Below are 25,205 nucleotides of genomic sequence, written 5' to 3' on the forward strand. Positions count from 1 at the left end.
AACCAAACAAATAAAAGAGATTTTTAACTTTTAATTACATACCTTTTTTTTTAATTATATACTTAATGTCCATCTCACCCACTAGTTTATAAGCACGAAGAACTGGAACCGTGTCTATTTTATTAATCACAGTATCTCCAGCACTACCACAGTGCCTGGCTCACAGCAGTCATTTAATAAAGTTTTTAAAATAAATGCTTTAATTTATTCATCCATTTCCCTCGGAGAGCAACACTTAAAATCCTTTGCAACCAATTCTTTGTAAATTTAAACAAGCAAGTCTGTCTGCAAACACGCTTGGTTACCACCTTAAATGCTGCCTCTCACACTCCCCATTAAATTAAAGGCTTTATTGGTTACTATAAAAGAAAAATCTTGTTAGGACCTGACCAGTCATATTAAAATTCAAAGAACTATCTTGTTGGTTTAAGACTGATTAGTTCCCTAAAACTTGTAATCATTTTTGCACACTTTTAATTTTTACATTTTTTCACCATAAAAACAATTTATCTGTTTTGCACACAAGAAAACATACATAAAATATTATCATCCATAAACAACTACTGTTATTCTGTTCTTTTCAGACATTTGTTATAATGCTTTATTTTACCTCACATAGCATACTTTTTCCCCCAATTTTGCACAATTTTATACTTCTCTTTTTCCACTTGCTATAAATATTTTACAAATTACTACAAAGGCTTCATAAACATCATTTTGAACTGCCACATAATATTCCATTGAGTAAACTGTCATATTTATTTAATCAATTCACTATTAGAAATTTAAACTCTTTTGGCTGGGTATAGTGGCTCATGCCTATAATCCTGGCACTTTGGGAGGCTGAGGCAAGAGGATGGCTTGAGGTCAGGAGTTCAAGATCAGCCTAGGCAACATAGCGAGATTCCACAACTAAAAAAATTTTTTAAATTAGCCAGGTGTCATGGTGCATGCCTATAATCCTAGCTACTCAGAAGGCTGAGACAGAAGGACTACTCAAGTCCACTCGTGCCACTGCACTCTAGCCCAGGTGACAGAGTAAGACCCTGTCTCAAAAAAGAAAAAAAAAAAAAAAAAGAAATTTATATTCAGACTCTTTAAAAAATAATGCTGCTGTGGAAATTTTAACACATTTAACTCCCATTTTGGGACTATTAGGATAAAGTCTCAGAATCTAAATGTCTTAGCCAGCAACTATATACATGTATTTATGACTCCTAATATATATTAACAAATTGCTTTCCTAAAGTGTTAACGTGATACACTGATACGTAGTACTATAAAATAAAATAAAAATAAATAAAAAAAAAATAATAAAGTGTTAACGTGATATTTTTTAAAAAACTAATTTCACCCAATCTAGCCAGTCCCGGATTATAAGAATTACATAACTGTACTGGTCTATAAATTATTCATTTAAGTTGGTACATCACTACTGTTTTTATTTCTATGTCTTTATTAGAGAAGTAAAACATATTTCCATTTTCTTTTATTAGTCATTGTTCACTTTTTTGTAAATTTAGTTAATATTCTTTGACAATTTATCCACTGAGTTCTGAGATTTTTCTTATTATTTTTTGATTGCTTTATTGTCATTTTTTTGGCAAAATCTTTCCCATTCTATTAATTATTTCTTTTGGTTACATTGTGACATAGAGTTACTATTCATGTAATTTAATCTTTCTAATTATAATTTAATACTTTTTAGAATCTCCCCAACAATGTCTCTAAGCTTTTAGACATATTGTGTTCCTAATTAGACATGGCTCAAAATTCCTCTCCAGTGAGTGAATACCTTTATCTAACAGTATTTACTTGATGGATGATGTTTATAGAGACTTTAAACCAACCTCTTTTTCCAAGTTGCCAGTTAGCACTCTACCATCAATATTGGGATAATTTTTTACCTGTTATTTGTAATACCGTTTTAAAATCATATTTGTACCCCACCATTTTAAGTTCTAGAGAGTGACATGTTATCATTTAATTTCCAAAAGATGATTCTGGTTGAATGTAGAAAATGGATTGGTGTGCAAGGTAAGAATGGAAACTGGTGGTATAGAATGTAATCTTTTCTCTTGAACCAACTCTCATTTTTTTCTCTATACCTCTCATAGTTCCCAAAGGATATTCTTTTGCTACTTTCTCAAAGCACTCCAAAGACACTGCAACTCTCAGGGAGGGCCACTTTTGAGAGAATTCAACTATGAATGTCAATTATTATCTTTATACTTAGACTGTTAAAATTTATTTATTCAGAATTCAATTATTATATACTAATTATGAAAATAATCTGATCACCTATCATTTGTCTCTCTACTAATCTTTCAGTTTTCTCTTCTTCTTAGTCCTTGACTCTCTTTCCTTTTTTCCCCCTTTCTTTTTTCCTTCTATTCTCAATTTCCATCAATTTATTTAACACATGCTTTCCACGTTTACCAACAAAGACTCTATAGTCCTCTACATACTCCCAAGCCAAATTTAATTCTGGGGTACCCACCCAGTACATGACATTATCAATAAAAAAATCTGCCAAATAAAGACAGGTTTTGGAAAATGCTGTTATATAATAGACCAGGTCAAATTTAATTTCTATTTGTCTCATTCATGAAATAAAGTACTTAAGATTATATATTAAGGCCGTGCGCGGTGGCTCACGCCTGTAATCCTAGCACTCTGGGAGGCTGAGGCGGGTGGATCCCTCAAGGTCAGGAGTTCAAAACCAGCCTGAGCAAGAGCAAGACCCTGTCTCTACTAAAAATAGAAAGAAATTAATTGGCCAACTAAAAATATATAGAAAAAATTAGCCAGGCATGGTGGTGCATGCCTGTAGTCCCAGCTACTTGGGAGGCTGAAGCAGAAGGATTGCTTGAGCCCAGGAGTTTGAGGTTGCTGTGAGCTAGGCTGACGCCATGGCACTCTAGCCCGGCAACACAGTGAGACTTTGTCTCAGAAAAAAAACAGATTATATATTAAATATGTATCAAGAAATATTTGTTAGACACTGCTCAAAACATCATAAATGAGATAAAGCTAACCAAAACCTTATCAATTTGGCAATATTATGACTTTATTATTACTAAACACTTGCTAACAATAATTTTTTAACAAAAGTAAGATAACAATGTACAGAGAACACTACATAAAAATTTTAAAGAACAGCTTTTTGTTTTAAACATTTGAACAAATTGCTCAAAGGCCAAGTGGGCTATAGGTGATTTTCTTTCTAAACTCATGACTGTGATGAGCTACTTCTTTTCGATGACTATGCTACATCCTCTATCTACTAGTACAGATTTACTTAACAATCAACATTTGACAGAATTAAGATGATAATTTTACCTATTCACATCATTTGTACAACTGGCAATATAGACTGGAGACTGATATTAGTTCATATGTAGTAAATTAAGTATTTAAATAAAATTCTGGTCAGCAAACTAAGTAATTTGGGTGGCTATTTCCAACAGAAGTTGGAACTTCTTGAAAGTTCACAAGTTTCTTATTTTAGAGAGTAGCATACTACTCATTCTCAACTTTCCAGGAAGCTTTTCTTCAGCAAATTTCAGATATGTCAATGAATTATTAAGAGTTAATATACTTCAAATACCATATTAAATTTACTGTCAGATTCTAAAATATTTCAAATACCTTATCCTGTCAAAGAGAAATTATTCTTTCAGTAACAATAATTTAATAAAGATTTTTAAATTACAAAATGATTAAAATCAATCAAAGGGCTTTGCATTTTTCTTAAAACTGCTCATCTCCAGGTTTTCAAAGAAAAATTAAAAATCAAAATATTTAAATTAATAATTTCAGAACTAAACATTTTACCAACTAAAGGGAAGGAGGGGAAATGTTCAGACAAAGAAAAAGAATATTAAAGTTTTTCCTAACCTATATAAGGCATAATAAAATTCATAAAAAGTCAAATTCTTAATAAGTACATAAGAAAAACTAATTACTTCTGCGACAAAACAATTAATTCCCAAGCTTTTCCCACTAAAAACAAAACTTTATCTCACTATATTACTTACGTAATAGATGGATCCACTTGTTTATAAGCATGGGCAGCACAAGACCCACAGTACGTATATCCTGCATGGCTACAAAACAAAATAGTTTTTAAACTTAATCATCAAGTTCACAATCAAGATATTCTGAAAAAAACTTTTGAAAGAATTGTATTAATATGGTAAACATAAAAGAATTGAGTGCATAGATTAAAAAGCAATGTAGTTAATGATACTACTTCTAGAAGATAATTAGGGAACATAATTGTATACTGTATTCCAATTTTAAACTTTAAAAATATTTTATATATTTTTTTGTCTGAAGGACGATTAAATTTGAGGACATTCAAGGCTTCTTTGAACTTGCTAATGTTAACACTAACAATAGGTGAGTTTTTTTTTTTTTATTTTTTTTATTTCTTGTCTCAGCAAAGTTTTTGGACTGAATTTAGGTGAGTTTTTGATATTCTTCTTCAATGGCATTAGCCAACTTTACAGACCAATGATGAGACCAAGAAGTCAAAACAGACCAAAACAAGTATCCTACAACCAACAACTCACTTCCCTCTGTGTCTTTCAGTAATAAGGGAATTGATATGGCCTTCTCTGTAATATGCCTCTTATTTTCTCTCCATACTATTCTTCCCTTTCATCCACTGGTCTCAGCATTCAGTCAATTCTCTTATTACTTATAGAATGACTACTTCCTCATTTCATTTTTCTTTCTTGACTCATTCTAGTTACATGAGTGTACAGTCATTTCCTTTAGTGCTTACTTATTAGTGGTATGCTAGTAAATGTTTTAAGATTGGCTCTGCAGAAAATGTATGCTTACACATATGTACGTGAACTTCTTATAAAATTTTACTGAGATAAAAAGATATGTATTGTGATTTCTAAATAATGATAAAATATATAATACTCTTTACTGTAAATTCCATACAGCCAACTAATTGTCCATGTCATGTCTGTAACTTCACTTGTTCATCAATGACTTAAATAATTTCTTTGCTGATTAGGTAACAGTTTTAAATACTAGACAGAAAATTTCCTCACTTTTTTGTGCTATTTACAATGTAAAGGCTACAGGCACAACATAATTTTGAATTACTCTGTATTATTAAAATGTTCCCGTTACTTCCTTAAGTACAATTAACAAACAATAAATAAAGCCTAATTTGTAGCAATTTGCCAATTAATATGGAATAAATAATTCCCACCGTGGCTAAGGCACAGTAAATCGAAAAGACAAAACACAGACGGGGATAAAATATTTTCAAAGCGTGTATCTGATAAAGAATTTACATCTGAATATTTAGAAATCTCAAAACTCAATAAGAAAACAAACACCCTAATTATTTAAAATATAGGTAACCATTTTGCAAGATGGAAAGAATTCTGAAGACTGGCTGCACAATAATAAGAGCACACTAAACACTACTGAACTGTACACTTAAAAATGTTTAAGATGGTAACTTTTATTTGTCTTTTACCATAACTAATTTTTTCTAAGTAAGAAAAGATATGAACAGATACTTCATCAAAGAATACATTGGGATGGCACATAAGCATACAAAGAAATGCTTCACATTATTTAGTCATTAGGGAAAGGCAAATTAAAACTACAATAAGATACCACAGACACCCACTAGAACAGCTAAAATGAAAGAGTACCCATAGCAAGTGTGGCAAGGATATGGAAGACCCTTAGTTCTACCCATACTGTGCTTCTGGAAATACAAAATGATACAACCACTTTGGAAAACAATTTGACAATTTCTTACAAAGTTAGACATACTCCTACCACATCATCCAGCCATTCCAATCCTAAGAAAAATGAAAGCATTATGTCCACACAAAAATCTGTACACAAATGTTCATAGCAGCTTTATTTGCTATAGCTAAAACATACTGGAAACACCAAATGTCCCTCAAAAGGTAAATGTATAGATAAACAGGTATATGCATGCAATGGAATACTCTTCAGCAATAAAGAAGAATAAACTATAATTACTTTTAAATAATAAATTTAAAACAGGTAAAAATACATATGCTGAATGGGACAAGTCAGACAAAGAGAGTTCATTCTGTATGATTCTATTTAAATAAAACTCTAGAAAATGAAAATTAATCTATAGTGACAGAAAGTAAACCAGTAGATACAGAAGAGGAGGAGGCAGAAAGGTACACAAAAAATTATAAAAGAATATGAGGAAACTTTTGCAGATCATGAATAGGTTATCTTGATGTCTTCACTCATACACATGTTAAACAACAAACTGTTACTTTAACTATTTGCACTTGTAAGCAAGTCATACCACAATTAGGCTCTTCCTCCCACCTCCACAATAAGGCTCTTTTTAAAGAAGAATGGTCCTAGCCTGAACTAGCTTAAGATATGAGTGGAGAAAAAGACGTATAAGTTAATCACAGCAATACAAGGTAGCAGTATGTTTAATTAGGAGTTATATAATATGAGCCTATACACTAGGCTCACTGAAATCACTGAAGATTTTAATTAATAGAATTAATGACCGTCACTATTCCTATACCTCTGGCAAGGTAGTCTATCAGGTTGCCCTAATTTGGCAATATTTTCACAACCCAGTTCTGATCGTAGCCAGAAGGAAATGTAAGTAGTTCTTTGGTTCAGCACACTCAGGTTTTTTGTACTAATCTTGATAGTATGGCCTAACCAGGGGATCTCTTTTACCTCATATGTTCCGAATCTCCAAGTGCCTGAGCCCCCCAAACTGATTGCTTCAGATTCCTAACACCTGGTTCTTGATCGTCACCTAACTACCTCCCTTATCAATTCAGAAATATACTGTCTTTCCTGTCCAAGTTGACCTTAAAACCCACCTGGTTCATCTGGATATGACCTGGTCTATCTCAAACCTGAATGGCATCTCAGATTTGCAACACTGCTTTATTCTCAATTTTCACTCATATCCCATATCCCAATCCTTGTATCTTAAATTAGTCCTTTCATCTTAGATCTGCTTTTCAGACTTAAATTCCTCTTTGCTGTTCATGAATTTAAAGGCCCTAATCCCCAATACTCTAATCTCTAAATCAACCTGTCTTTCTGAGTCTCTCCTTGTTCCTGACCAAGCTCAATTCTTAACATCCAGAAAGACTTCTTGGAAACACTGGATTCTTAAAGTATGAATAGGACAGAAATATTAATAGTAAGAGTAGAAGGGTTAGTGCACGAAGGAAGGGTATAAAGTCTGAAGGAAGAACAGGAGCAAATGTCCAAGTACATGATGTAGATGCAAAAATACAAGACTGGCCTGAGTGCAATAAGAGAATAATGATAAGCTTGAGCCAGGCAAAGGAGTCCAGGCTTGATAAAATAAGAGACTGAAAAAATGCTGTGGGCTCTTGGGAAGGTGGGTGACAGTAGGAAATTGTTATTAGTCTAGCACTGAAAAGCATTAACACAAAGAATTAAGAGCAGGAGGGTGTTAAGAGAAACTCTCTTGAAAATTGTGGCAGTGCCATGTTCATGCATGAGGTACTAATGTCATGGTCTAGAACTCTATCAGTGCTGGTGGTAAAAGGGAACTGAATGCTCTGGAATCTAAAAAAAAAAAACTGTTGAGCATGGTTGCACCTGTAGTTCCAGCTACTCAGGAGGCTAAGGCTGGAGGATCCCTCAAACCTAGGTGTTTGAGACCATGGTGCCTGTGAATAGCCACTGCATTCTAGCCTCAAGAACACAGACAGACCGAAGGGGGGGAGGGGAGGGGAGGGGAGGGGAGGGGAGGGGAGAGGAGGGGAGAGGAGGGGAGAGGAGAGGAGAGGAGAGGAGGGGAGAGGAGAGGAGGGGAGGGGAGGAGGGGAGAGGAGGGGAGAGGAGGGGAGGGGAGGGGAGGGGAGGGGAGGGGAGGGGAGGGGAGGGGAGAGGAGAGGAGGGGAGAGGAGGGGAGAGGAGGGGAGAGGAGGGGAGGGGAGGGGAGGGGAGGAGGGGAGAGGAGGGGAGAGGAGGGGAGAGGAGGGGAGGGGGGAGGGGAGGGGGGAGGGGAGGGGAGGGGAGAGGAGGGGAGAGGAGGGGAGAGGAGGGGAGGGGAGGAGGGGAGAGGAGGGGAGAGGAGGGGGGAGGGGAGGGGGGAGGGGAGGGGAGGGGAGGGGAGGAGAGGAGGGGAGAGGAGGGGAGGGGAGAGGAGGGGAGGGGAGGGGAGGGGAGGGGAGGAGAGGAGGGGAGAGGAGGGGAGAGGAGGGGGGAGGAGGGGGGAGGGGGGAGGGGAGGGGAGGGGAGGGGAGAGGAGGGGAGGGGAGGGGAGAGGAGGGGAGGGGAGGGGAGAGGAGGGGAGGAGAGGAGAGAGGAGGGGGGAGGAGGGGGAGGGGGGAGGGGAGGGGAGGGGAGGGGAGGGGAGGGGAGGAGAGGAGAGGAGAGGAGAGGAGAGGGGAGGGGAGGGGAGGGGAGGGGAGGGGAGGGGAGGGGAGGGGAGGGGAGGAGGGGAGGAGGGGAGGAGGGGAGGAGGGGAGGAGGGGAGGAGGGGAGGAGAGGAGAGGAGAGGAAGAAAAGAAAGAAAACAAAAGGAAAACAGATAGATCTTAGTGACCAAATATGGGGGATGCTGAGAAGGGGGAAGAGGATAATAACAGTATTAACATTTACTGAACGTTCACTATATGTTGAGCACTCCTGCGTACTTCCAAGTATTTATTCATTTTATCTACACACCAACCTTATGAATAGGGATTTTTTTTCCTCATTTTACAGATGAAGAAACTAAAACAGAGAGGTTAAGAAACTAGCTCAAGCTCACACAGATAGTTAAGTGGCCAAGCCAGGACTTAAGCCAGGCAGTAAAGCTCTAGACTCCACACTTTTTTTTTTTGAGACAGCGTCTCGCTTTGTTGTCCAGGCTAGAGTGAGTGCTGTGGCGTTAGCCTAGCTCACAGCAACCTCAATCTCCTGGGCTCAAGCAATCTTACTGCCTCAGCCTCCCGAGTAGCTGGGACTACAGACATGCGCCACCATGCCCGGCTAATTTTTTCCATATATATTAGTTGGCCAATTAATTTCTTTCTATTTATAGTAGAGACGGGGTCTCGCTCTTGCTCAGGCTGGTTTTGAACTCCTGACCTCGAGCAATCCTCCCACCTCAGCCTCCCAGAGTGCTAGGATTACAGGCGTGAGCCACCATGCTCGGCCTAGAGTCCACACTCTTAACCAGCATAAGAGATCTTTACATGTTTGAAGGAAGTAGGAAGGAAGTCCATGGAGTAACAAAAGCAACAAGCCTGAAAATGGGAAGAACGCTTACAGAATCACTCCATAAGACTACAGGAAAGGATGAAAGTTTTGAAATATAATCAACTGACGTAAATACATGTTTTATAATGGAACTCAGATTTCATGATTTCAGTCCTTTCCGAAGTTGAAGGCTTAGATGTCTGCTTGAAGTAAAAACAAAATAGTTTTAGGGAGAGGAGAGTCTTAAACAGGTCTTCTTCACTTGGATGGAGAATACACTGGAGAGTATTTTTTTAAAAAACCAGTGAGTGCGCACAGTCCCTTTTAACCTCCACCTTCAAGAACTCTACTTTAAGAAAGGAGCAAGATCATAATCAAAGAAGAGAAACTCTAATACATTTCCTTTATCCTCACCTAGATATATGGCAATGAAGAAAGCCAGACTAATAACCATCAAATTTTACTACAGATGCTCTTTTCTTGCCTCTTCTCTTGCTAAGAAAATCTATGATTCTGCATGAATGTGGAAACAAAGTTTTATCAAGTGATCATTCATAATAAAGGTTTCACTGAAAAGAACAGATAAAGTTTTTCTTTTGTGCATAACAGCCAGAAGAATATAAAAATTTGACCTCTACAGATATTCAAATATGCATTATAAAAGTGTGTCCTACTCAGTCTTTTAAAAAGCTCTTAAAATCCTTAAGGCACAAAGCCATCCCTGCTAACTTTTCTAAGTCACTCTGGTTCCAAACATAACTTCTCATAAAGGGAAATATAAAATTATATTAATACATGAAATTTTTCATTAGGCTAAGACTATGCCTCTAAAAACTAATCCTTTTTCTAACAGAGTGCTTTTGCTTCTCCCTTTATTTCTACACAGCAGATCCTTTACATCAGCAAATCCAGCTCCTGACAGGCCAGAATTTCTGTTTCCCCCATGGAGCTGCAATCAAATGAGGATGCAAAGCCATTGTCCGTGATCATTCACTAGTGACAGTTTCCCACATAGCAACCTTGCAGTGTGGGTATAATTTAAATTCCTACCTCAGGAAAATTACCAATTATGACATGACATGGATTTTCACTTGTTCATTCTGAGAGCTTCAAGGTCATAGGTGAGTAGTATAAAACCGTCAATGCCAAGATTCAACCACACATTCTATGTAAGATTTTTCATCAAAGAGGATACGAAGAATAATAAAGGAATACTTAACTAGGATTCAAGAAAGTCAGGTTCCAATAGTCCTAGTTCTACTTAATCGTAGCAAGAAATGCAAAATAAAAAATTGGACTAGATGAGAAGATCTCATCCAATAATAAGAAAAGTCTATAAGATCTACTTAAGCTATGATAAGAACTAAAAAGCTAGAAACTAAATTATAAAACTCCCATTAACAGATGGATCAACATGATCGACAAATGGCCTTAAATAATCTGCAGAAACAGTAGCTTCTACATTTCCTCTCTCAATTTTATTTTGCTGTACTTAGTCTTTTATTCTTTTCTTTTATAGGTACTGCTCAATGGTCCTCAAGATTCCTGCTTTATATTAGTAGATAATTATACAAAAAAGTTCGAGGTAGATAATCATTATTTAGAATATTTTATTTTTACAAAATATAATCTCACAAATACTAGGTAAACAATACTATGAACTAAGGGAAGTTATTAAAGTTACTGAAGTCAAGAATAAACTAGGCCGGGCATGGTGGCTCACGCCTGTAATCCTAGCACTCTGGGAGGCCGAGGCAGGAGGTTTGCTCAAAGTCAGGAGTTCAAAACCAGCCTGAGCGAGACCCCGTCTCTACTAAAAATAGAAAGAAATTAATTGACCAACTAAATATATATATATATATATATATACACATACACACATATATATATATACACACAAAAAAAATTAGCCAGGCATGGTGGCATATGCCTGTAGTCCCAGCTACTTGGGAGGCTGAGGCAGGAGGATCGCTTGAGCCCAGGAGTTTGAGGTTGCTGTGAGCTAGGCTGATGCCACAGCACTCACTCTAGCCTGGGCAACAAAGTGAGACTGTCTCAAAAAAAAAAAAAAAAAAGAATAAACTAACCAGAATGTTGCATATCTAGATTTTTTTTGCTGTTAGAATATACAGGATTTGAGATTTTGACATGAATATCCTACCGCTTAGAATCAACAATGTTTGGATATAAGTTATACAGCCCTAGTAAGTAACTTAAATAACTACATAATTTATAAAGATTCATTGTCTCATGATACACAGTGGTTAAGTGCTACCGGTATGCTTCACTATATAAAAACCAGCCCTCTACATATAAACATTTTTTAGCTTTTACTTTTTAAAACTAGGCTCAATATTAAAAATAAATACAGGCATACAGTAAAAAAGCCAAACAATAAAGGGTATACAATGAAAAGTGAAAGTACCCTCTTCCTACTAGGTTAACTACTAACAAATCAAACTCTATTTTAAATGTATGAGGAAAGCTTCAATAGTCACAGTATCTTTTTTATAGTAAAAGCAATTTCCCCATGTTAATAAGCCCAATTATCTGATATTTTTATATTTAATAAGAAGTTTCTTAAGTGATGCATACTTTGTACAGCTCCATACTAAGGGTTGCTGAGATATTCCTGTATAGTGCGAGACAACCAAGAAGACTGGCATCAAGATATCTGAAAGTCATGGTAGGATGTCTTTTGAAACTCCTAGTTTATGAGACCATTTCAATATATATCCCTGGGCCACATACTGTCTTCTGCACCTCAAGATAAGTAAGGTAATTCTAAATTCAACCACAGAATATTTTCAATCAAATTAATTTCTTTTAAATACTCCAAATGTACCTACCTGTATTTCATATAGATTAGAATTCATTAAGATAGATCAATAGTTGGTTTGTATGTCAATATTTATTCTTGGCCAGGTATAGTGGCTCATGCCTATAATCCAGCAGTTTGGGAAGCCAAGGTGGGAGGATCACTTGAGGCCAGGAATTCGAGACCAGCCTGGGCAGCAGAGTAAGACCTCGTCTTTACAAAAAAATTTAAAACTTAGCTGAGTGTGGTGTCACACTCCTATAGTCCCAGCTACTCACAAAGCTGAGGTGGGAGGATCCGGTAAGCCCAGGAGTTTGAAGCTGGAGTGAGCTATGATAGCACCACTGTGTTCTAGCACAGGGAAACAGAGCAAAACTCTGTCTCTTTAAAAAAAAAAAAAAAAAAGAACATTTATTCTTTAATGACATTTATTCTACTTGAGCTACATCAATATAAAAATAAGCAATATGTTTAAGTAATTTTAAATCTGTGCTATTTTCACACAGCCCAAGTGGTTACAACTATATTTAGGTTCTGAGTTTAAGGTTCCCACGATATGATTTATGTCTATATAGATAAAATCTAAGAAAACCAGGTCCTAAAGAGCTAGAATTTATAAAATTTTAGTATGTTTTTGATAAACTTGATTTGAAGTAAAAACAGAAATCTTAAAATAAGTTTTCTAATTACTATGTGAGTTTATTCTTACAGAGACCCTTCATACTATATAACAATGAAATTACTTGTTGCTCTTCTACCTCAACCAAAAAAAGGTAACTTTGGAATAGAAAGGAATTACTTCTGGAAACCATATAATTAGAAAAAATGTGGCTGTATTTAAAGTTTTCATAAGTTAACAAAATAGAAATTGCCTATAAATGTACAAACATAACTACAAAGTCACTACATGTAGCAGAAACATACATACCAAAGCCAAAACTATTTCCAATTAGCTATTTTAAAATCTGGGGCAACTTGGAAATTAAATGCAACTTAGGCTAAAACATGTCATTTCCCAGGTCATTGGCAATGATTAAGGAAACAAGTCTGGCTACTTTTTAATGAATACTAACCTCAACTTAAATATATGTTGATTCAACTCAACTCCCACATTTAGAATAAGTTTTAACTAGGAAGGTAGCATACCATAATAGTCAAATACTAGCAAAGTAATGGAATAAGAATAAAACCTATTTCATGAGTTACTATAAAGAGATGATTATTAATCTATTGTTTCTCACCTAATCAAGAATTTCACTTATGCAAACTTCCCTTCTTGCCCCTGTTATCACTTTTTATTTCTCTACTGAATCATTTCATAAATATTACAATCACTTTAAAATCTCCCAAGTGAAACAAAAATCCTCCCCTAGAAAGGGGAACTCTCATACACAGTTGGTGGGAATGTAAATTAATGCAACCACTGTGGAGAACAATATGGAAGTTCCTCAGAAAACTAAAAATAGAACTACCATATGACCCAGCAATCCTATTTCTGGGTAAATATCCAAAGGATAGGAATTCAGTATATAGATAAGATATCTGCAATATCATGTTTATCAAAGCACTATTCACAATAGCCAACCTAACTGTCCATCATCAGATGAATGGATAAAGAAATTGTGGTACATATATACAATGGAATAACAGCCACAAAAAGAATGAAATCCTGCCATTTAAAACAACATGGATGGAACTGGAGAACATTATGTTAAGTGAAATAAGCCAAGCACAGAAAGACAAATCTTGCACATTCTCTCTCATATGTGGGAGCTAAATATTAAAAACAATTGATCTCATGGAGACGTAGAATAGAATGATGGTTATCAAAGGACAGGAAGGGTATCACGGAGTGGGGGAATAAACTAGGGATGGTTAATGAGTTCAAAAACATAATTAGATAGTTAGAATTAATAATATTTGATAGCACAACAAAATGACTATAATCAACAATAAGTTAGGGTATACTTTAAAATAACTAAAAGAGTAGAATTGGAATGTTCCTAGCACAAAGAAATGTTAAATGCCTGAGGTGATGGATACCCCAATTACTCTGATTTGATTAATTCACACTGTATGCCTGTATCAAAACATCACATGTACCCTGTAAAGATATACATCTATCATGTACCCATAATAATCTAAAATTTAAAAAATTATTAAATATGCCCCAATAATTTCCCACATAGATGTTGCCCTATTTCACTGGAAAATTTCTCAAAAAACTATCTATACTTACTGTCTTCATTTCCCTCATTTCCTGAATCCACTCCAATAATGTTTTCATTGCCACCACTCCAAAGAAATCTTTCTTATCAAGGTCACCAGTGACTGCCACATTGCCTAATACAATTATCAATTCTCAGTCGTCACTGTATTTGACCTACTGGCAGCATTTGACACAGTTAATCAATTTCTCCTCCCTGACACATTTTTCATCCTTTGGCCTCCCACAGACCCCACTAACTCTTGGTTTTCCTCCTTCCTCACTTGTTCTCCTTCAGTGCCTTCTTTGCAAATGATCATCTTCCCTCTGACTTCTAAAAAGGTGGTTTGCTCACCCTTAAAACTCTTCTCCTGTCTATATTTTATTCCCTAGGCAACCATACCACCATACCCTGTTTAGACTTTAAGCATGAGACTGACAGATAGATAGATAGACAGATAGACACAGACACACACACGCACACACTGATAAAGCCCCTATTTCTATCTCAAGTCTGGCACCTCTTCCCTATATTCCACAGATTCATATATCCATCCAGCTGCCCATTTGAAATCTCCATTTGGATATCTACAAAACATCTCAACATGAACAAGATCAAAACTACACCCTAGGTTCTACATAAACACTTCCAAATCTATTCTACACTTCACCCATCTTCCCTTATTATTATTATAAAGGTAATTCCACCCTTCCAATTTCACAAGTCAAAATTTAAAAAGAGTCATCCTTAACTCTTCTCCTATCTTGTTGGTCCAACCACTGAAACAATACAGATCCAGCTGCTTCTCATCACCTTGACCTCAAGTCCCCAGTGCAAGCCACTATAACATCTCTTTTCTGAAATACTGTAAAAATAAGCCTACTAAACTAACCTCCCTGTTGCCACAAAATAGAATGTCCATACAGCAACAAGAGTAATCCTTTTCAAACCTAAGTATGATTATATCCCTCTACAGCTCAAAACATGTCATGACTTACAATGCAAATTGAAGTCCTTATGAAAGCCTACAAAGCCCTCTACCACCTATCTCATCTACCACTCTTCCCCTTGTACAAGCAACTCCAGCTGCACTGGCCTCCTTGCTTTTCCTCAAACACTAAGCATACTCCTGCCCCAGGGAGTATGCTTAGTTCCTCAGCCTGAAACCCTCTCCCCCTGTGTATCCACTCAATTTACTGTCTCACATCTTTCAGATGCAAATGTTACTTTACCAAAAGTCTTTTCTTACTATCCTATATAAAATAGCAACTCCCTACCCATATTATCACTCAATCCTCTATCTGCTTTACTTTTCTTAGCACCCATCAGCACCTAACACAGAATATAATCATTTAACAGTTTACTGGCCATCTTCCCTAAGTACCAAAATGCAAATACCATGAGAATAATGATTTTGATTTATTCAAAAAGCAGCACTAATAAAAGCACCCAGCCTTTACCTGGCACACATTTGCTGAATGATTAAATAAATAATAGCAAATTATTTTGCTGAAAGTTTTATAAAAATTGGCATATTTAATCTTGTTATTAAAAATAGTATTAAAAGCTTCATCTCATCTTTACCAATGATGAGAAGAAGAGATAAGGTACAAGAGATAAAATAACTTCCATGTTACATGGCTTATAAGTGGTGAAGTCTGGCTCCTGCATCTATTAAATGAGACCAAATTGTATCATATAAATGAGGTATGTAACAAAATTCTTGACACATAAAAAATACCTACAATTAATAAAATACTTCTTATTGTCACACATTAATCTAGGATCTTGGCCGGGTGTGGTGGCTCACGCTTGTAATCCTAGCACTCTGGGAGGCCAAGGTGCGAGGATTGCTGGAACTCAAGAGTTCGAGACCAGCCTGAGCAAGAGCAAGACCCTGTCTCTACTAAAAATAGAAAATTAATTGGCCAACTAAAAATATAGAGAGAAAAAAAATTAGCGGGGCATGGTAGCACATGCCTGTAGTCCCAGTTACTCGGGGAGGCTGAGGCAGAAGGATCACTTGAGCCCAGGAGTTTGAGGTTGCTGTGAGCTACGCTGACGCCATGGCACTCTAGACCGGGCAACAGAGTGAGACTCTGTCTCAAAAAAAAAAAATCTAGGCTCTTTATGTTTATTTACTCATTTAATTTTCATATTGATTATTTAATAAGTGGTTATCATCACAATTTATTATTTATCAGAGCACCAACCTTAACCAAAAAGAAGTCACATATAAGATGCTGTGAAAGGAATGACACAGACTCCTCAACTTTACTCTTCTCATAAAAATGTTAACATAAGGCCAGGCACAATGGCTCATGCCTATAATCCTAGCACTCCGGGAGGCCGAGGCCAGAGGATCACTCAAGCTCACGAGTTCGAAACCAGCCTGAGCAAGACCGAGACCCCGTCTCTACTGAAAAAATAGAAATTAGCTGAACAACTAAAATTTAAAAAAAAAGAAAATGTTAACATGTCCTTAACACAGTATGTTTTGAAGCTTAGCACTAGAAACCAATTCAAAATTAACTAAATTCATATTATTCAGAGATACACATCATTAACTGTGTGCATACTAGCTTGTAGTTCTAAAAAGCAAACAAACTCTCTAATTTTCAAAGACAAAAAAGCCACAGATTTTCTCAATTAAAAAGAAAAATCTACCCTTCCCCAAATATCTGTTTGCTACTCCACACTATACCACATTATGCTTAATATATCTTTTTCATTGTAAGTTAAAAATTATCTGGATTACACCAAGTTTACCTAATGTAAACAATTTTTTTTTTTGGAGACAGAGTCTTACTCCATTGCCCAGGCTGGAGTGCAGTAGCATCATAATAGGTCACTACAACCTCAAACTCCTAGTCTCAAGCAATTCTCCTGCCTCAGCCTCCTGAGTAGCTGGGTCTACAGGAGTACACCACTACACCCAGCTAATTTTTTCCATTTCTGGTAGAGACAGGGTCTTGCCCTTGCTCAGGCTTGGTCTCAAACTCCTCACCTCAAGCAATCCTCCTGCCTAGGTCTCCCAGAGTGCTTACAGGCATAAGCCACTGAACCCAACCCCAATCCTCTTCTTGAAAGGTCAGTTTTACTGCCAAAAGTAAATTTTGAAATTACTGCATATAAGGAAATAAAGTGGCCAATTCCTTTATCCTTGAGTTAAAGTACAAATTACTGAATGCAGTTTCTTCAGCTCAATATAGCATTTAGTTTTTAATTTTTGGTTCAACCGAATGCAGTTTCTTCAGCTCAATATAGCATTTAGTTTTTAATTTCTGGTTCAACCTACAGATACTCATTTTTTATTAATAATAAACATATGAAAGATTTTAGGTAAAGACTCTTAAAACTTACGGTGCAATAATGGCTCTAGCAGGTCTTTTTGTAGACTGTACTTGTGAAAGCCAACCTTCTAGCTGTGCATTCAGCTGCGGTCCTATAAAAAGACAAAGAGCGAAATTAGAGTCAGCAAAACGATGTACCACAGATAACCAACCATACATGACACAAAGCCACCACTGAACCTATGTGGGACTAAAATAACTTACTGGGCAATAAGAGTGTCAGTTTGGATGTTAATGTTTGAACTTATCAACCTCTAGCAAGCCATATGAGGCTGAGTACTAATTAAACAAAATTTGCTTTTACCATTTATTTATTGATTTACAATCATTTTCATTCCAGAGCAACAATGTGATTTATAATCTGAGATGGTATTTAAACAAAATAAAACAGGAGGCAGAAGACTAAGTACATTAAGAGGAAATAATTAAGTCAATATATTTCAGAGCATGAACACCTGCCTTAATCACTGAAATGACATCCACAGAGGTAATCACTCCCACAACCAATGATCTTTTCTTCCCTCCCACACCAACCCCTATTCCCATGATCAAATTGATAACCAGTACAGTAACTAGTTACCTCAAAAATCTCAATTTCATGCACTCTCTTCACTTCCTCTCTTCCCAGTTCACTCCCAGAAAATGAACTCCAACAACTGCTTCCATTGTACTTCATACTCTTTCTTTCTTCCTTCACTTATCCAGCCTGAGACTCAAAAATCCATCACTATAATCATTCCCTTGACTGTGGCCTCTCTCCTTTGCTCTTCTATCCCTCCATTATAGTCAAAACATAGTTTAAAACCAGCTTAACACAGTAACTCCACCTGACCAGCTGAATAAGACTGAAAAGAAATAAAGCTATATCAACTTTAAAATTAAAACCATAAATTTCAGTAGACCCCTAACAATGCTAAAAAATCCTATCACATTACCATAGTGAATTTGCTCTCACATCTTTAAGACAGAAAATTATCTCCTAGCTTCTCCTTTTCCCTTAGCCTCACATACCTCCCTCATCCCCTTCTCACTTCCAGGAGATAATCAATGCTTTTCATTTGGTCAAGGAAAAACAAACAGAAGTAGGGCAGCCACAAGAGTTTGAGGTTGCTGTGAGCTAGGCTGATGCCAAGATACTCTAGCCTGAGCAACAACAAAAAAAGGCCTTCTTTTCCCGGAGTCAGGAAAAGCTGGTTAAGAGAACGAAAAAGAAAAAAAAAACATAAAAGTGGGGCGGCCAACCATCCTGGTTTGTCCAGGACTTTCCTAGTTTTAGCACTGAAAGTCCTGTACCCTGGAAAATCTTTCAATACCAAGCAAACCTGGATGTTAGTCACCTTAAATTCAGAAGAGAACTACTTCATCTTCCCATCACTTATTCTGCTACCCTTCTGTTTCAACAAATTGTCTTTGCTCTTATCAAAACCCAAACACACTATTTCTGTACTAGATCCCAATATTTTTTTCTTACTCAAGGATTCTGCTCCCATAACTGTGACCAGTCTCCTGTACCAACTTACCCCTATTTACCTGATCATTACCGTTAGCATGCAAATATGCAATACTAACACTTCAGCAACTTCCTTATTACTCTCATCCCCTTTACAAGTTTTCTTGAAAAGATGTCCTCATTTCCTTCCCCCCTCACAACCTATTCTCTTTTTTCACTTTTTTAAACATCCATTCTCTTTTAAAGCTTTTAATCATTAAATATTTAAACATTACAAAAGAATTTAGATAATATAACAAACATCCATGTACCCACAGCCTAAACAAGTTAAATCTTAACATTCTACCTTATTTACTTAAGATCTTCCTTTTTTAAGAAATAAAAGAAGATGAGTGTGGTGGCTCACACCTGTAACCCGAGCACTCTGGGAGGACTGCTTGAGGTCAGGTGTTCAAGACCAGCCTGAACAAAATTGAGGACCCCCCCCCACCTCTACAGAAAAAAATAGAAAAATTAGCCAGGCATAGTGGCATGCACTTCTAGTCCCAGCTATGTGGGAAGAGGATCACTTAAGCCCAGAAATTTGAGGTTGCCATGAGCTACGATGATGCCACTTGCACTCTACTAGCCTGGGCAACAGAGCAAGACTCTTGTCTCCCAAAAAAAAGTGGGAGGTGGGGAGAGGAAAGAAGGAGAAAAAGAGAGAGAAAGGAAAGGACGGGAGAGGGGAGGGAGGGGAAGGGAAGGGAAGGAAGAGAAAAGAAACCCCCTGCTGATTCCTTTATACATTCTCCTCCTTAAAGGTAACCCACTTTCCGGTTTTGGTGTTTATCATTCTATTACACTTTTACTGTATATATAATATGTAGTATTGTTCTACGTGTTTTTAAATGTTATCTAAATATACTGTACATATCCTTCTGCAACTTGCTTTAGTAAATCCACATTGTTTTCAAAAATTATTCATATTGATATATGTTGCTCTAAGTCATTCATTTTCAATGCTATATAGTGTTGTACTTTATGCATATACCAAAGTTTATTCACTCTCCTATTCACAGGTATTTTGGTTGTTTCCAATGTTTCACTGTTAATATATTCAAGTACTTATGAACATCTGTTAAGAGTTTCTCTGGAAGGCCAGGCACAGTGGCTCACACCTATAATCCTAGCACTATGGGAGGCCAAGGCGGGCGGATTGTTTGAGCTCAGGAGTTGGAGACCAGCCTGAGCAAGAGCGAGACCCCATCTCTACTAAAAATAGAAAGAAATTAACTGGGTGCAGTAATGCATGCCTGTAGTCCCAGCTACTCAGGAGGCTGAGGCAGGAAGATCGCCTGAGCCCAGGGGTCTGAGGTTGCTGTGAGTGAGGCTGATGCCATGGCACCCTAGCCGGGGCAACAGAGTGAGACTCTGTCTCAAAAAAAAAAGAGTTTCTCTGGGATTTATCCAGAAGTTAAAGTACTGGATCATAGGGTATACATAGCTTCAACTCTATTACAACACTGCTAAACTGACCACTAAAGTAGCTACATCAATTTACCCAACAGTATACAAATAAAAACTGAAAATCAGAGGCTTACTTCTATCTGTACTCCTCCACCCCTTTCCTTAGAGCATTTTCTTTAGAAAATTTGTAAATTCTTTCTCCACCCCTTTGAGATGTATGTAAATCTTTTTAAAGCTAAATAAGTCTCTAGCCAGCAACCCAAGGACTTAGTAGCCATCTCTTTCATATATGATCATCAAGGGAGTGGCACCCCATCTCACAGTTTCTGTGGGAGGACAGGGCACCTAACTTCAGCAGACCACCTAGTTCCAAGTTATAAAATTACTTCCTATCATAAAGATATGAGTTTATTTTTCCTTTGAATAAAGCCAATTAGCTCACACAAAAGGTCACCCAATTACCAAGTGAATTTAGGATAAGCTATGTGTGACAAATGACGCTATCAAGTCCTCCTGAGCACTATTGTTTACCTTGAGATGATGTATGTAATAGCTTGCCTATACATAATGGTGAACCTTCTTTTGGTCTTTGCAACCTTTCAGCAGATTGCCTATGATACACATTGTATTCTGGTTTAGTAACCTATTCAATAATAAAACTGTTCCTTTTTCTTCTCTTCTTTTTTTTTTTTTTTTTAGAGACAGGGTCTTGCGCTATTGCCCAGACTAGAGTGCAATGGCAGGACCACAGCTCACTGCAGCCTTGAACTAATGTCTTGGCCTCCTGAGTAGCTGGGACTACAGGTCCGTACCACCACGCCCAGCTAATTTTTCCTATTTTTTCTAGAGACAGGGTCTCATTATGTTGCCCAGGCTGGTCCTGAACTCCCGACCTGAAGCATTCCTTCCACCTCGGCTTCCCAAAGTACTGGGATTACAGGCATGAGCCACCACATCTGGCCTGCCTTTCTACCTTTGAAGAGATGTTTTCTGGGGGAAGCAGGAGACTTTGGTTTTAATTATATTTCCTCAACAACAGTAACAGTTAAAAGTTTCCATTCCCCTACATCCTTACCAGTGTTTGATAATGTCAGATTTTTCAGTTTTTGCCGGTTTGACAGATATAGTATTTTTTGAGTTTTTCTAAAATTTGTATTTCACTAATATCCATTGAGATTAAGCATCTAATGATTTGGAACTCCTGTATGTACTTAGGACCCTACACATAAACAAGTCTGTTTAAATTGGACAGCCATCTTTAAATTGCCAAAGTACCCCAAAAAAGCCTGAGTCAGTGATTAAACTATGTAGTTTATCTTAAAAATTTAAGAACAGTTACCAAAAAACTTATACAAAATAACCACATTATTAACTCAAGGAAAAGTAGTTCCTATTCTCAAAATAAATTAAATTTTTTGCTAATAAATTTCATATTAACTTAAGTACAGTCACACACTGTATCATGACATTTTGGTCAACAACAAACCACAAATGCAACAGTGGTTGCGTAAGATTATAAAACCGTATTTTTAGTGTACCTTTTCTGTGTTTAGATAGACAAATACTTACCCCTGTGTTACAACTACCTACAGTATTCAGTATAGTAATATGTTATACTGGCTTGTAGCCTAGAAGCAATATGCTATACCATATAGCCTAGGTATATGGTAGGCCATATCATCTAAGTTTGTGTAAGTACATTCTACGATGCTCACACAATGAATTCACCTAATGGTGCATTTTTCAGAGTGTATTCCCATCTCTAAGAATTTCCAAAATACAGGAAGTTTTTATAAAACAAATGTGAAAAATAGATAAAACCAAACAAAATATCTCTAAATCCAGCCACTTTAATGCCACTAACTTCACTGTTTTTAAGCACTAGCCCAAACAAATGCTCAATCATAGGAAAGAAAAACAAAAGAAACATAAATAAAAAATAGGTTATTAAAAAAAATCAATGAAAAAATTTAAAAAATAAAATAAACACTAACCCAAGTTTTTTCTTATCACTACCTTCTGTAAAAGGACCAATTTCTTCATAAGGATGCTCAAGGTTAAGAGCAAAACTCTAAGTTTCTATCTTATCTTTGAATAAGATAATTAATCATACCTATTTATTACATACAGTTGCTTAATAATCTATAAAGTGTCAAGTAAAAATGTGAATTTGAGTTTCTTCCACAAAAACTAGCTTATACATAGCAATGTGGTATCCTTGATACATGAAGTTGATGAAGAACACATGTTTTGTTTTTCAAATACCACCAGATTTGAAGACACACTGATAAATGGAAAAAGCGAAAGCATTGTTAAATCCTAGCAAAACTACTTCATGTTTGTGTGTCCTTGCCCTTAGAGGAATAAATGAGTACTTACTTCTTTGGATAAAATAGTAAACATAGGTTCCCAAAGGATCTATGCTAAGGTATTTTCTCAAGAAACAGACAATAAATAGAGTGCTATAGGAAATTCAATAAAACTTCTATTTGAATCCCACTTGAACTAAACAACATTTCCCAAGTTTATTTGCATAGTGACAAAACCACAGGGATACTAAATACACACATACACACACCCCTGCTTTTCAGGAATTCCCATGCAACTATTAGCAGATCCATTCTAAAATAAGGTAACAAATTAAGTCAAACTGGTTTTCTGTCTCAGTTTTAGCCTACTCTTCCTCACTCTGGACAAAAGTCATGTGTTCAATAAACTCTTCCCAAACTAAATGTGCACATAAAACACCTGAGGATCTTGTTAAAATGCTGATTCTGATTCCATAGTTCTAGAGAACCAACTAGGATTCTGCATTTCTAAGACGTTCCTCCAGGTGAAGGCAATGTTGCTGGCCTATAGGCTACACTTCAGTAACTGATCTAGATCAATGGTTGCCAGCCAAAAAAGGGTCCTGGACTCCAAGGACTCCACAAATCTATATGTACACCAAGCTTTATCTAGAGATGAAACAATGTCTAGATAAATATAAGATCAACTATTCATAAGGAATTAAAAATACATACTCATTTAAAAGTGTTCATGAGGCCGGGAGCAGTGGCTCACACCTGTAATTCTAGCACTCTGTCTGGTAGGCCGAGGCGGGTGGATCACTCAAGGTCAGGAGTTCAAAACCAGCCTGAGCAAGAGCAAGACCCCATCTCCACTAAAAACAGAAAGAAATTAATTGGCCAACTAAAAATACATAGAAAAAATTAGCTGGGCATGGTAGTGCATGCCTGTAGTCCCAGCTACTCGGGAGACTGACACAAAAGGATTGCTTAAGCCCAGGAGTTTGAAGTTGCTGTGAGCTTAGCTGACGCCATGGCACTCTAGCCGGGGCAACAGAGTAAGACTCTGCCTAAAAAAAAAAGTGTTCATGAAACTTCTTTTACTTTTTCTTAATCATGTGTTTTCTCCATTAATAGATAAAAAGAACTACTATCATGTGGAAATTTTGAAACTTCCTTCCTTCTCCCTAAAAGAGAAAGAAGGAAGGAGGACACATTTTGAAGAGCCTGAGAACCATTCTAGATCTATCACTTACCTTTACTAGAATTTATCTAAACTATGTTTCAATTACCATAGATCCTTATTTTTTACTAGCTATTTGATAAACTATTACATCATAAGGTTAACTATGCCCAACAATGTTTTAATGTCACAAGTAACATTTGTCTTCATTTGTTAACTAAATAAATATTTATAGAACAACTATTTATGCGGCACGAAGTGGGATAGATGCTGGAGTTATAGCAATAAAAGAGATGTGATACCTGCCTTCATGGAGCTTTTTTTTTTTTTCAATGTCTTAAATCCAAATAGCAGCTAAAACACAAAAATTGTAGATACCAGGAAAAGCTAGCGGGAGAGACATTTTCCATAGGGGAGCCCTCCAGTAGTACTCAAACTATCTACATATATAAATTAAAGAATGGCCAATTGCCACAAATTTTTTTCAATCTTGTATAGGTAATCCCTGTCTATTAGCATAATAAACTCAATTCCAGGATTGGTTATGGTAAAGTAACAAGAGTCGAAGCAGAAATAAAAACTACAAAGCCAAAAAAAGTAAGCTGTCAGGACCTAGGATTTCAATATTAATTACTCTGTGAAATATATTCAAATCAAACTAAGAAATAAATAAAAATCAAAATAAGGTATTCTTAAAATTTTCTTCACATTTATAATCGGATCACTAAATTGCTTTTTAAATTCAGAGTCATTAGTTATTCTTGTTTTTCCATAATAATTTTATTCAGCATAGAATGTCTTCGAAGAGTTCATAATATAAGGAAATGCTTATGTTATAATGTTATGTAAATAAAAATAGGCTAAAGGATTGTATATCATTTCAAAGACTATAAGGAAATTTGGAAAATATTAATTATGGTGATTTTTATAATTATGGGATTATAATTTTCCCCTTCCTAATCTTTATTTTCCAAATTTTCTGTACTGAACATGGTATTTTATAATTAAAAATAGCAAGGGAGGGGAGGGGAGGGGAGGGGAGGGGAAGGGAGGGGAGGGGAGGAGAGGGGAGGAGAGGGGAGGAGAGGGGAGGAGAGGGGAGGGAGGGGAGGGAGGGAAGAAAAATGGAAGGGAAGGGAAAAGAAAGGAAAAGGAAAGAAAAAGAAAAACATATTTTGACTTCTGTGATATTTATTTTCTACTTGGACCATGCAATAGCACCATGACTGTTG

At 36.6% G+C, this 25,205-nt stretch overlaps 1 protein-coding gene across 5 annotated transcripts in view; it reads right to left on the bottom strand.

Annotated features, from left to right (window-relative positions):
- The window catches only part of MEMO1 (mediator of cell motility 1), a 121,551-nt gene that overhangs the window by 56,779 nt on the left and 39,567 nt on the right, over positions 1–25,205 (bottom strand). For 4 of the 5 annotated variants that reach the window (XM_012788372.3, XM_076000652.1, XM_020288626.2 and 1 more), the window contains 2 exons: positions 17,614–17,695; positions 4,041–4,109 (listed from right to left, as the gene is read on the bottom strand). In XM_012788372.3, the coding sequence (XP_012643826.1) occupies positions 4,041–4,107 (67 nt within the window). In that variant the 5' untranslated portion in view covers positions 4,108–4,109; positions 17,614–17,695. The remainder of the gene's footprint in view (positions 1–4,040; positions 4,110–17,613; positions 17,696–25,205) is intronic. The other variant, XM_076000654.1, reaches the window with a different exon arrangement.

Source organism: Microcebus murinus, chromosome 3, assembly GCF_040939455.1.
Source record: "Microcebus murinus isolate Inina chromosome 3, M.murinus_Inina_mat1.0, whole genome shotgun sequence".
In the NCBI taxonomy this organism is placed as follows: Eukaryota; Metazoa; Chordata; class Mammalia; order Primates; family Cheirogaleidae; genus Microcebus; species Microcebus murinus.